General features: G+C 49.7%; 1 protein-coding gene across 1 annotated transcript in view; it reads right to left on the minus strand.

The window, feature by feature from the left end:
• LRFN1 (leucine rich repeat and fibronectin type III domain containing 1) overlaps positions 1 to 13,968 on the minus strand; it is a 154,927-nt gene that overhangs the window by 12,354 nt on the left and 128,605 nt on the right. The window contains exon 2 of the mRNA XM_081868900.1: positions 3,497 to 4,892. Within this exon, the coding sequence (XP_081725026.1) occupies positions 3,497 to 4,872 (1,376 nt within the window). The 5' untranslated portion in view covers positions 4,873 to 4,892. The remainder of the gene's footprint in view (positions 1 to 3,496; positions 4,893 to 13,968) is intronic.

The following is a 13,968-nucleotide window of genomic DNA, read 5'->3' on the forward strand; positions in this document are numbered from 1 at the left end:
CACTCAGGTGGACTTGGGTGAGAGGTTGCTCAGTCCCTACATTCAATGGCCTGTCTCTCAGAAAACTAAGAGATGCCATGATAAAAAAGGTAAAGGACCTCTGACAGTTAAGTCCAGTCGTGGACGACTCTGGGGTTGCGAGCTCGTCTCGCTTTACTGGCCGAGGGTGCCAATGTTTGTCCACAGACAGTTTTTCCGGGTTATGTGGCTAGCATGACTAAGCTGCTTCTGGTGAACCAGAGCAGTGCACGGAAACGCCGTTTACTTTCCCGTCGACCTTCTGTTCGGAAAGCCCAAGGCTCTGTGGTTTAACCCACAGCGCCACCCTCATTTATTACATGCCGTGATAAAAAGGTAAATGTACCCCGGATCATTAGGTCCAGTCGTGGCCGACTCTGGGGTTGTGGCGCTCGTCTCGCTTTACTGGCCAAGGGAGCCGGCGTACAACTTCCGGGTCATGTGGCCAGCAGGACTAAGCCGCTTCTGGCGAACCAGAGCAGCGCACGGAAACACTGTTTACTTTCCCGCCGGAGTGGTACCTATTTATCTACTTGCACTGGTGTGCTTTCGAACTGCTAGGTTGGCAGGAGCAGGGACCGAGCAACGGGAGCTCACCCCGTCGCGGGGATTTGAACCGCCAACCTTTTGATCGGCAAGCCCTAGGCTCTGTGGTTTAACCCACAGCACCACCCGCATTTATAACTGCCCATGATAGATGACTTCAAATACCTGAAGGGCTGTCCCGTGGGAGATGGAGCAAGCTTGTTTTCTGCTGCTCTGGAGGGAACGACCTGAACCAACAGATTCCAATGACAAGAAGGAGATCCCAACTCAATGTTAGGAAGAACTTCCTGGTGGAACGGACTCCCCTGTCAGCTGGTGGACTCTCCTTCCTTGGAGGTTTATAAGCAGAGGTTGGATGGCCATCTGTCAGGGATTATTTTGCTGTGACACCTGCGGGTGGCGCTGTGGGTTAAACCACAGAGCCTAGGACTTGCTGATCAGAAGGTCGGTGGTTCAAATCCCCGCGACGGGGTGAGCTCCCGTTGCTCGGTCCCTGCTCCTGCCAACCTAGCAGTTCGAAAGCACACCAGTGCAAGTAGATCAATAGGTACCGCTCCGGCGGGAAGGGAAACAGCGTTTCCGTGTGCTGCTCTGGTTCACCAGAAGCGGCTTAGTCCTGCTGGCCACATGACCCGGAAAAACTGTCTGCGGACAAACGCCGGCTCCCTCGGCCAATAAAGTGAGATGAGCGCCGTAACCCCAGAGTCAGCCACAACTGGACCTAATGGTCAGGGGTCCCTTTACCTTTAACTGCGGGGCAGGGGGTTGGGCTGGATGACCCCTGGGGGTCCCTTCCAACTTCACAACAGTATGATTCCATACTTCAGGAGAGGCAGAGCAATTTCAAGAACTCAATACATTTCAACTCCCTAGTGAGCAGTCCTGTTGGAAACTCACATGATAGATCACTGATAGATCATGATAGATCACTGATAGATCATGATAGATCACTGCAGCGTCAACATCTCCGTAACTCTGTTCCTATACGAAGATAAATTCTAGCAGTACATTGTTTTCCCTCTCTCTCTGGTGACTGGGAGTGGCTGCTGAGACGATATAATACTGGTCCTGAAAGACTGGTCCTGAAAGCTCCATCTGGTACGCAGGATGAGACCCTCCCTGCCCACAGACTGTCTGGCCAGAGTGGCGCATGCTCTGGTTATCTCCTGCTTGGACTACTGCAATGCGCTCTATGTGGGGCTACTTTTGAAGGTGACCCGGAAACTACAACTAATCCAGATTGCGGCAGCTAGACTGGTGACTGGGAGTGGCCACCAAGACCACATAATACCCGTCTTGAAAGACCTATACTGGCTCCCAGTACGTTTCTGAGCACAATTCAAAGTGTTGGTGCTGACCTTGAAAGCCCTAAATGGCCTCAGTCCAGTATACCTGAAGGAGCGTCTCCACCCCCATCGTTCAGCCCAGACACTGAGGTCCAGCTCCGAGGGCCTTCTGGCAGTTCCCTCCCTGCGAGAAGTGAGGGCCTTCTCCGAGGGCCTTCTCAGTAGAGGCACCATCCCTGTGGAACACCGGAACGCCCTCCCGTCAGATGTCAAGGAAATAAAAAAACTACTTGACTTTTAGAAGACATCTGAAGGCAGCCCTGTTTAGGAAAGTTTTTAATGTTTGAGGTTTTATCGTGTTTTTAATATTCTGTTGGGAGCCGCCCAGAGTGGCTGGGGAAACCCAGCCAGGTGGGCGGGGTATAAATAATAAATTATTATTATTATCTCCACACCCACCCTCACCCACACCCACCCTCACCCACCCATCCTGACTCGGCCCCCGATACACTGGCGAGATGTCTGGAAGCTGTGGCTGGATGGTTACGTGGGAGCCGGTTGAAGTTAAATCCTTCGAAGACAGAGGTCCTCTGGCTGGGGCGGGATGATATGGGATTGAGGGGGCAACTCCCATCTCTTGCGGGGGTGCAATTAGTGCCAGCACCGTCCGTTAAGAGTTTGGGTGTAATCCTCGATACCTCCCTCTCTATGGAGGCGCAGATTACAGCTATAACAAAGGCGGCATTTTTTCATCTCCGCCAAGCTAAGCAGTTGGCTCCTTACCTCTCTCGCCCTGACCTAGCCACTGTGATCCATGCGACGGTCACCTCCAGACTGGATTATTGTAACTCGCTCTATGTGGGGCTGCCCTTGAGACTGACCCAGAAACTCCAGCGGGTGCAGAATGCCGCGGCGAGACTCCTTATGGGGTCTTCGCTGCGAGATCACATTCATCCGGTACTATACCAGCTGCACTGGCTCCCGGTGGAGTACAGGATCAGGTTTAAGGTGCTGGTTTTAACCTTTAAAGCCCTATACGGCCTAGGACCCTCGTACCTACGGGACCGCCTCTCCTGGTATGCCCCACAGAGAAACCTACGGTCTGCAAATAATAACATCCTCAAGGTCCCAGGCCTCAGAGAGGTTAGGCTGGCCTCAACTAGAGCCAGGGCCTTCTCGGCTGCGGCTCCAATCTGGTGGAACGCTCTGTCACAAGAGACTAGGGCCCTGCGGGACCTGACATCCTTCCGCAGGGCCTGCAAGACAGAGTTGTTCCACCAGGCCTTTGGTCAGGGCGCAGCCTGACTCCCTCCTCTGGCAACCTGCTTAGAATCTTGCTTAATTAGTTGCCATTAATTTGATTTTAATTAATTTTTATAATGTAATATTTTTAGAATGTGTGAATATCTGATGGTTTGATTGTTGATTGTTGTTAGCCGCCCTGAGCCCGGCTTCGGCTGGGGAGGGCGGGATATAAATAAAATTTTTTATTATTATTATTATTATTATTATTATTATTATTATTATTACCCCATGGCAATACAAGCCCCAGCCCATAAGTCCATCCACGTGGCAGCCATGGACACCGCCCCGCCCACGGCGCAGCGACTCGAACGGTGCAACGGGCCCCGACCCATGTCACTCGCCTGTAAACCAGAGAGTCATCCAGGGAGCTGTTGTACTGGATCTGGTACATACGGATGCCAGGGATGTGCCGTTCAGACGGCCAGTGGATGACCACCGAGGTGGACGTCAGGTCAGCCGCCACGATTCTCTTGTCCAGGTGGTTCTTGGTGTCGTTGGCACCCGATTTGGCAGAGGTGGTGATGTCCGACGAGCCGGGATCGGGCTCCTTCATGTGACCCGTGTTGTTGACCAGCAAGGGGAGCGGGACAATGCAGATCTCGACGGGAGCCGTGGCCTCGCCGGCAGCGTTGGAGGCGATGCAGTTGAAGACCCCGTTGTCCTTCAAGGTGGTGATGAGAACTTCCAGGGTCCCGTTCTCGAAGACCGTCGTGCGGGTGGTGTTGTGGATCAGCTTGCCGTCGGGGGCGATCCAGTGGATGGAGGGCTCTGGGTCACCTACCGCCTTGCATTTGAGGCTGACGCCTTGCCCTTCCATGATGAACGCTTTGGAGGAGTATTGCCGGGTGATGAGCGGGGGCTCGCAGATGAACTCCTCCTCGGGGATGGACCAGAAATACTTGTCCATCAAGTGTTCCGGCGAAGCGCAGGTCTCCAGGTCATCCTCTCGGGTCAACCTACGGAGCCACAGGAGCTCGCAGTTGCAATGGAGCGGGTTGCCTCCAAAGCTGATGGTCAAGGTGGACGGGTGAGTCCCACGCACGTTGGCCAACACTTGGGCTCTCAAGAAGAGGTTGTCCGGGGGCAGCTTCTGCAGCCGGTTGGAGGTCATGTCCAACCGGACCAGCTTCTGCAGCTGGGAGAAGGTTCCCTCGGCGATGTGGTCAATGAGGTTGTGGTCCAACGTCAAGGTGTTGAGGGTCACCATCTGCCCGATGGCCTCCCAGGGCAGCGTCTCCAGGTTGTTGTAGGAGAGGTCCAGGTCCTCCACGGTGGAGAGGAACTCGTCAAAGGCGGAAGGCTCAATGTGGCTGATCTGGTTGTTGCCCAGGATGAGGTGGCGCAGGTTGCCCAGCCCGCGGAAGTGTTCGTTCTTCAGGGCGGCCAGGCGGTTGCTGTTCATGTGCAAGGCCCTTAAGGCACGCAGGTCAGAGAAGGCGTAGGGCAGGATCTGGCTGATGGTGTTGCGCGAGAGAGTGAGGTGCACCAGGCTGGTCATGTTGGAGAAGTCCTTGCGGCGGATGACAGTGATGAAGTTATCCGTCAGGCGCAGCTCCACCGTCCGCCGGTCGATGGTGGGCGGGACAAAGAGGAGGCCCGTCTTGGCGCACAACATGGTCAGCGTCGGGGAGATGTTCTGGCAGATGCATCGGCCGGGGCAGTGCTGAGCTTTCGCCATGGTGCCAAGCATCAGAAGAGGCAGGAAAAACTTTTCCATCGTACCGGCACACGCCGTACCTGCGGAGGGAAGGGAGAGAGGCATCAGTCGGGGACACAAGCGTGTCGGCAATGAATCACACGGAAGAAGTGACGTTAACTTTATCAGAACAAACAAGGTCTGCTCAGGAGTGCCAGGCCTCATGAGCGTAGCAACACTTCTTGGTGGGTCTTGCCACTGTGAGGGAGTTGTGAAGACTAAAGGCAGGGTTGCCAAATGTCCACTTTTTCCAGGACATGTCCTCTTTTTCTGGTTAGATTAGATTAGATTAGATTAGATAAATTTATTGTCATTGTCCGTATATACACAGTATACATAACAACGAAAATCAAACACCCAAGACCGGATTCACATACACATTTGCACGTATCTCCAACACTCTCATCCTATTCAGACATAATCTATTAAAACATACATAATCCAGAATATAACACAACCTATTAGAAGCATAGCATAACCTAAAACCTATCTCATTCCTTACTACTCACTGCTTGCTATTTCTTACAACTGGCCCTGAGATCATTATTTAGTGCAATCAGAGCTCTTGGATAGAAACTATTCAGAAGGCGTGTGGTTCGTGTTTTCATTGTCCTGTATCTTCTGCCCGAAGGCAACAGTTCAAAGAGGTTGTGAGCAGGATGGGTGGGATCTCTCAGGATATTGTGTGACTTCTTCAAGCTGCGAGACGTGAAGATCTCATCCAGGGTTGGTAGTTGGAGCCCAATAACATTCTGGGCAATTTTAATTATTCTCTGTAAAGCTTTTTTATCCATTCCAGAGCTGCTCCCATACCACGATAATATACTATAGGTTAAGACACTCTCAATGGTACTATGATAATAGGACAGAAGTAGGTGCTGAGATAGATTCAATCCTCTGAGCATTCTCAGGAAATACAACCTCCCCTGCACCTTCCTCACAACCATATTAATATTTGCAGTCCATGAGAGGTTCTCAGAGATGTAAGTGCCCAGGTATTTAAAACTACCAACCCTCTCCACCTCCTCGCCATTTATGTGCAATGGTAAAAATACACTTTTCTTTCTCCTAAAATCAATTATGAGTTCTTTGGGTTTTTTGGTGTTAAGCATAAGATTATTTTCTTTACACCATTGAATTAACCCCTGTACTTCTTTCCTATAAGCAGCCTCATCATTCTCACTAATGAGCCCCACCACTGTTGTATCATCCGCAAATTTGATGATTGTGTTGGACTTATACAGTGGGGTGCAGTCAAATGTGTACAGGGAATAGAGAAAGGGGCTTAACACACACCCCTGAGGGGCGCCTGTGCTTAATACTAGAGTAGAAGAATAGTAAGGTCCCATTCTCACTGTCTGCGGCCTATCGGTCAGGAAATTCCTTACCCACAAACAGATCTTCTGATGTATACCCAAATTGGTCATTTTAAGGAATAACCTGTCTGGTAGAATTGTATTAAAGGCAGAACTGTAGTCCACAAACAACAGCCTTGCGTAGGTTCCCTGTCGTTCTAGATGACTCAGTACAGTATGGACAGCGATGGAAATAGCATCATCAGTAGATCTATTTCTTCTGTATGCAAACTGGAACGGGTCTAGAGTGGATGGAAGACCAGCCTTAATATAATCTAGCACCAATCTCTCAAAGCATTTCATAATGACAGATGTTAGGGCTATTGGTCTGTAGTCATTGAGAGATACCACCACTGACTGTTTAGGGACTGGCACTATAATCGATGCCTTCAGGCAGGTAGGGACAGAACCCTGCAACAGGGATAGATTAAAAATGTCCGTAAATACACCAGCTAATTCTGCAGCACAGTCCCTAATAACTCGTCCCATAATTCCATCCGGTCCAGCTGCCTTCCTAATATTAATGCTCCAAAAAGCACGTTGTACGTCGGAGGTTTGTAATAAAAGTGGTTGTTTATCAGTAATAGTTTCTGATGATGTGCTGGTGGCCAATGCTGTAGTGACGGTGGTTCCAGTTCCCACCTCAAAACGACTGAAGAATTGATTCAGCTGATCAGCCAGGTGCGCACTGCTGTTAGCCAGTTCGTTTTTAATATTTTGCCCTGTAATTTGTCGCAGGCCTTGCCATACACGACGAGGGTCGGAGCTCTCAAAATGCTTTTCGATCCTCCGGCAGTACATAGCTTTGGCATCCCTAATGCCCCTTTTCAGTTTGGCTCTAGCTTCTCTATACTGTTGCGCATCGCCAGAGTGAAAAGCAGCATTCCTTGCCTTTAACAGAAGATACACATCCCTGTTTAGCCAGGGCTTGTTGTTAGGAAACACCCGTATTTGTTTGGTGGTAGTAACGACATCAATGCAGCTTTTGACATAGAACAGTACTATTGAAGCGTATGTGTCCACATTATTATCCACAAAAAGTGACCATTCAGTGTTCCGAAAGCAATCTTGAAGTTGCTCGGGTGCACCTGCTGGCCACACTCGTATCTCTCTAGTTGATGGTCTAATTCTGCGTACGAGAGGTCTATATGATGGTATCATAAGTAAGGTCTGGTTGCCATAGGTCCATTAGACTCAGATCTAAGGCACCTGGCTAAGCTAGTCTGCAGCAGAGAATGGCAACAGAGCAGTATCTTAAACTAGCTAAAGGTAAAGGGCTAAAGGGACCCCTGACCATTAGGTCCAGTCGTGGCCGACTCTGGGGTTGTGGCGCTCATCTCACTTTGTTGGCCGAGGGAGCTGGCGTACAGCTTCCGGGTCATGTGGCCAGCATGACTAAGCCGCTTCTGGCGAACCAGAGCAGCACACGGAAACGCCGTTTACCTTCCTATTGATCTACCTATTGATCTACTTGCACTTTGAGGTGCTTTCGAACTGCTAGGTTGGCAGGAGCTGAGACGGAAGAATGGGAGCTCACCCCGTCACGGGGATTCGAACCGCCGACCTTCTGATCGGCAAGTCCTAGGCTCTGTGGTTTAACGCACAGCACCACCCGCGTCCCCTTAAACTAGCTATATACTGTATAAATCCCTTCTCTTGTGGCTGAACTAAAAGGATGCGGGTTCAACTACAAGATCTTGGAGAAGGCGTTAGCGAGGGCAAGAGTTAACACCCCCCTGCCCTCAAGGAGAGTCCATATGCACATGTTAAACAGTTCAATGAATTGTTCTGGGCACACTGATGGTGTGAACACGAGCCCAAATACTTTCATGTGGCAAGTGAGGGAGGAACAGGTATTATTATTATTATTATTATTTTGCTGCTGAAAGTTAAGAACAGGCATGCCCAAACTCGGCCCTCCAGATGTTTTGGGACTGCAATTCCCATCATCCCTGACCACTGGTCCTGTTAGCTAGGGATGATGTGCAAGCTGTTATTCAGAATTGTGCGCGCTAACCACAGCAAAATAGTGTATTGCACAAAAAGCTGAAAATAAAGACCCCACCCATTATAACTGATTGGTTAAGGAAAACCTGGCAAAGTAGCTTAATGATAAAACGCAATATATAAAACTCAAGAAAGCAAATTTATTGAGAGGTGGGCTCTGCTTTTACATTGTGGAATGACAATGCAAAGCACAATATTTAACTCACTTTACTTTAAAGGTCTCTCCTGCCCCCCCCCTTGCTGTTTGATGTACACGAAGTTCCCGCTATGCAAACACTCGTACGAATATTCATTTATCTGAACACAAAGAATTAGTACCCAAACTTTGCTATACACACTGCAGGTTCAGATATCCAAACATCTGGGCTTGCATATCGTACTGTAAACAGATAATCGGTGCTTTTTTTCTTTTAAAAAAATGTTTAGGGGTATTCTCATTTTCCTACTCATATTGAAATACTGCCCCTTGATGAGGCCAAACTTAGATTCACAAAATGTCAAGGGGTATGCGTCCCCCCAGGAAAAAAGCACTGATCAGCCTTAAACAAACCTCACTTTTTTGTGTTTTTCTGGTCTGCAGAAGCTGTTTCGATGGAAACCATGGAGGGATCAGAAAAATAAGGGAGTATTTGCCCCTTCCTTGTTTTACTTCTGCACAGTTTCAGACGGTTTCCCTGGGTTTTCCTTTTCTCATTTTGGGGTCCACATTCATGGTTGGGAACGCATTAGCAATTCCTGCATAGGAATCAATCGGAATCGCTGACTTGTTACACGAACGCCCGCCTAACAAACAATTTCCTGCAAATGCATTGCGTTTTATAGCGGGACCTGCATGTATCATGGTCTTGGCTAGAAAGTGCAATAATATAGTAATAATGAAATAATTTTTAAAGGGGGGGGGAAAGAATGGTGTATGCATCAAACATGAAATACAGCTGCAATCGAAATTATTCACCCCCTCCCATTGCAAATCAGGTTCATTATCAAAATGTACAGATTTTCAGCTGTTTGCAATGAGCAAAGCAAACAGAAGCAATTGAAATGGCTCAATTCGACAGAGGCTTTGAGTGGTTTCTCCTAAATTCAGCTGAAAATGCAACTCACTACAGTGGACAATCTGGTTGTGAACACGATCCATGCGGGATGCACGTTCGCAACCCGCAGCGGCGTGTCTGCGCACGCGTAGGTTGCGATTTGGCACGTCTGCGCATGCGCAAAGCGCAATTTAGCAGTACTTCCGGGTTTCGGCAGTCTGTAGCCCCAAAAAACGCAACCTGAAGCAAGGTATGACTGTATTTGCTCATTGCAAACAGCTGAAAGTCTACACATGTTGATAATGAACCTGATTTGCAATGGTGAATAATTTTGATTGCAACTGTATATATACATATATAGATATATCTATATTGTCAGAATTATGTCCTGATAATCTGTGCTGGGCAATGACAAACCTAGACAGCATCTTAAAAAGCAGAGACATCACCTTGCCAACAAAGGCCCGTATAATTCAAGCTCTGGTTTTCCCAGTAGTGATGTATGGAAGTGAGAGCTGGACCATAAAGAAGGCCGATTGCCAAAGAATTGATGCATTTGAATTCTAGTGCTGGAGGAGACTCTTGAGAGTCCCATAGACTGCAAGAAGATCAAACCTCTCCATTCTGAAGGAAACCAGCCCTGAGTGCTCCCTGGAAGGACAGATCCTGAAGCTGAGGCTCCAAGGCTTTGGCCACCTCATGAGAAGAGAAGACTCCCTGGAAAAGACCCTGATGTTGGGAAAGATGGAGGGCACAAGGAGAAGGGGACGGCAGAGGACGAGATGGTGAGACAGTGTTCTCGAAGCTACCAGCATGAGTTTGACCAAACTGGGGGAGGCAGTGGAAGACAGGAGGGCCTGGCGTGCTCTGGTCCAGGGGGCACGAAGAGTCAGACACGATTCAACGACTAAACAACAACAACATATTGCCAGAATTATGTCCTGATAATATGTGCTGGCCTCCCCACCAGCATGTCCTCGTCGTCCCTCCTTCTTGGCTCTCAGGAGTCACGACACAACCCCGTCGTGAACGTTTCTCTCTGCCCCCGGGCAGACGGTCCGTTTTGTCTGCCCGCTTCTCGAGACGACGTGGTGAAGGGGCAGCGGCATTGTGCTGGAAGAGGCGTCGGAGGACCCAGATGAGGAAGAGGAGCCTCTTTTCCTCCCCTGACGGCGGCTATTAATACGGCTCCTATTATGCCGCCGGGTGTCTGAAGTCCTCCTTGGAGCCTAGGGACACAGAATGCCGCGCGTCTCAGAACAAAGGCTGCCTGCTTTGTGCTCCTTTGAAGAGCCCTTCACCCACCAGCGATTACCTTGGGAAACGAGGCTCCACTGGAAGGAGAAGAAGGAGGAGAGGCAGGAGGGAGGATCGCGGTCGGGGAAGCAAGGGGGGGCATGTTATAGATGCTGGCAAATTCAGGGTGAAGGAGAGGGCTATTGGAAGCTACGAGCCACAACGGTTCAGCTCTGCCTTCCATGGTCAGAGCCAGCAAGCCACAGAAGAAGAGAGCACTTAGAATAGGGGCCAGCAAACTTTTTCAGCAGGGGGCCAGTCCACTGTCCCTCAGACCTTGTGGGGGGCCGGACTATATTTTGAAAGGGGGGGAAATGAACGAATTCCTATGCCCCACAAATAACCCAGAGTTGCATTTTAAATAAAAGCACAAGTTCTACTTGTTAGCCAAACAGTGGTACCTCAGGTTACATACGCTTCAGGTTACAGACTCCGCTAACCCAGAAATAGTGCTTCAGGTTAAGAACTTTGCTTCAGGATGTAAACACAAATTGTGCTCCGGTGGCGTGGCAGCAGGAGGAGGCCCCATTAGCTAAAGTGGTGCTTCAGGTTAAGAACAGTTTCAGGTTAAGTACGGACCTCCGAAATGAATTAAATACTTAACCTGAAGTACCATTGTATTATATAGCAAAAATATTTCAATTTATTTCCTGTTCCTCTTTTGTTGCCCTGTAGGGCACATCTGCATAGACCAAGACAGGGGTCAGCAAAGGTTTTCAGCAGGGGGACGGTCCACTGTCCCTCAGACCTTGTGGGGGGCCAGACTATATTTGGAAACAAATAAATAAATGAATGAATTCCTATGCCAGATGTGGACAGAGGAGCGTGACCAGGAGGATGATGGGTGTGGAAACCAAACCTTGGGATGAACGGTTGAGGGAGCTGGGCATGTTTAGCTTGGAGAAGAGGAGACTGAAGGGAGATATGAGAGCCATCTTTAAAATACCCGAAGAGCTGTCACCTGGAAGATGCTAAGGAGAGTAGGAGCTGAACCAATGCAAGAAAGGGTCATGTAGCCAGAAGGACTAAACTGCTACTGGGACAACGGGACACCGTGATGAGTGCCAGAGTGCACGGAAACGCTGTTTACCTTCCTGCCACAGCAGTACCTATTTATCTACTTGCACTGGCATGCTTTCGAACTGTTAGGTTGGCAGGAGCAACCGGAGCTCACCACCACTGCACGGATTCTAATCGCCAACCTTTCGATCGGCAAGCCCAAGAGGCTTAGTGGTTTAGACCAGGTACTGCTGCGGCGGGAAGGTAAACGGCATTTCCGTGTGCTCTGGTTTCCGTCACGGTGTCCCGCTGCGCCAGACGCAGTTTAGTCCTGCTGGCCACATGACCCGGAAAGCTGTCTGTGGACTAACGCGGGTCCCTTAGCCTGAAAGCAAGATGAGCACCACAACCCCATAGTCACCTTTGACTGGACGTAACCGTCCAGGTGATGTCTCTGCTTTTTTTTTAAAAAAAAAGCAGAGACATCACCTTGCCGACAAAGGTCCGTATAGTTCAAGCTCTGGTTTTCCCAGTAGTGATGTATGGAAGTGAGAGCTGGACCACAAAGAAGGCTGATCGCTGAAGAATGGATGCTTTTGAATTCTGGTGCTGTAGGAGACTCTTGAGAGTCCCATGGACTGCAAGAAGATCAAACGTATCCATTCTTAAGGAAATCAGCCCCGAGTGCTCACTGGAAGGACAGATCCTGAAGCTGAGGCTCCAAGACTTTGGCCACCTCACGAGAAGAGAAGACTCCCTGGGAAGGACCCTGATGCTGGGAAAGATGGAGGGCACAAGGAGAAGGGGACGACAGAGGACGAGATGGTGGGACAGTGTTCTCAAAGAAACCAGCATGAGTTTGCGGGAGGCAGTGGAAACCAGGAGTGCCTGGCGTGCTTTGGTCCATTGGGTCACAAAGAGTCAGACATGACTAAACAACTAAACAACAACAACTGTCCAGGGGTCCTTTACCTTTTACCTTATGTGTAAATAAACCATATATCATTAAGACCCCTGTCTCCACTGTGCTTCATTCCCAAAGGTAATACAGATCCCAGGTAAGCATCTGGAACCCTTGGAATTTTGCTTCCCTTGGAGACTGCGGTTTGCATGCAATACTATGAACACTCATTAATTTAAAAGGAATAAATCCCTGGCGACTCACCAATGGCCAGTGGCTTTGTTTCTGAATTTAGCTGAATTTGTTTCCCACAAAGCCATGCCCATGTAAACGTCTATTTATTTAGTGGGTTTATATATCACCTGTCGGGACGCGGATGGCGCTGTGGGTAAAACCACAGCGCCTAGGACTTGCCGATCGCATGGTCAGCGGTTCGAATCCCCGCGGCGGGGTGAGCTCCCGTCTTTCGGTCCCAGCTCCTGCCCACCTAGCAGATCGAAAGCACCCTTAAATGCAAGTAGATAAATAGGTACCGCTTTATAGCGGGAAGGTAAACGGCGTTTCCTTGTGCTGCGCTGGTGCTGGCTCGCCAGAGCAGCTTCGTCACGCTGGCCACGTGACCCGGAAGTGTCTCCGGACAGCGCTGGCCCCCGGCCTCTTAAGTGAGATGGGCGCACTACCCTAGAGTCGGACACGACTGGCCCGTACGGGCAGGGGTACCTTTACCTTTATATCACCTGTCACCAAAAAACGAGGTGGATAGCAAAAATTCGTTGGGAACACAACACAGGAAAGCATAGACACACAAAACCCAGATTAATTAACAGTGACTGATAGCCCATAGTTCAGCATTCTGTTTTCACAGTGGTCGACCAGAAGCCCTAATGGGAAATCTGCAGGCAGCACCAGAACAAAGGAGCCCTTCTCCCCTCCTACGGCCGCTTCTGACAATGGATGCAGTGCATAGCCCATGTGGCTAGCAGCCCTGAATAGCCCTCTCCTCCATGCGTTCACCTAACCTTATTTTAAAGCCACAAAGATTGGTGGACACCACTGTCTCCTGTGTCAGAAAGTTCCGCAGTCTAACTCTCCACTGTGCAAAAATTTTATCTGTTCTAGAGCAAGAGAGAGAACTGAGCGGCACAACCGCTTGGGTCGGGGCAAAAAACAAAGTTGCCCCAACCATAGGAGCCCTCGATAAAATATTTGAGCGGGCCATGAGCCCCCAAAGTTGACGGGCATTGCCATTCAAATGGCGTGCATGTGCCCCGCCATATGATTGATTATGCCGGGCGAAGCTTACCTGCTCCCAAATATCTTATTCAAGTTGGCACCCCTGGCACCGGCTGGCACCTGCCACTCAATGCAGGCTTGTTTACACAGGGATTGATTGACAGCGCCTCACTCCCCCCTCCCTGACTCAGAGCTGGATCCTGTTTTCCCAGCCGCTGGCAAACAACTGCCTTTGCTCACCTGCCCTTTGCTGGGATGCGTGGAATTAGCCCTCAGACAACCTCCTGCCACG

This window comes from Podarcis erhardii (genome assembly GCF_964252035.2).
Source record: "Podarcis erhardii genome assembly, chromosome: 7".
NCBI lineage: Eukaryota > Metazoa > Chordata > Lepidosauria > Squamata > Lacertidae > Podarcis > Podarcis erhardii.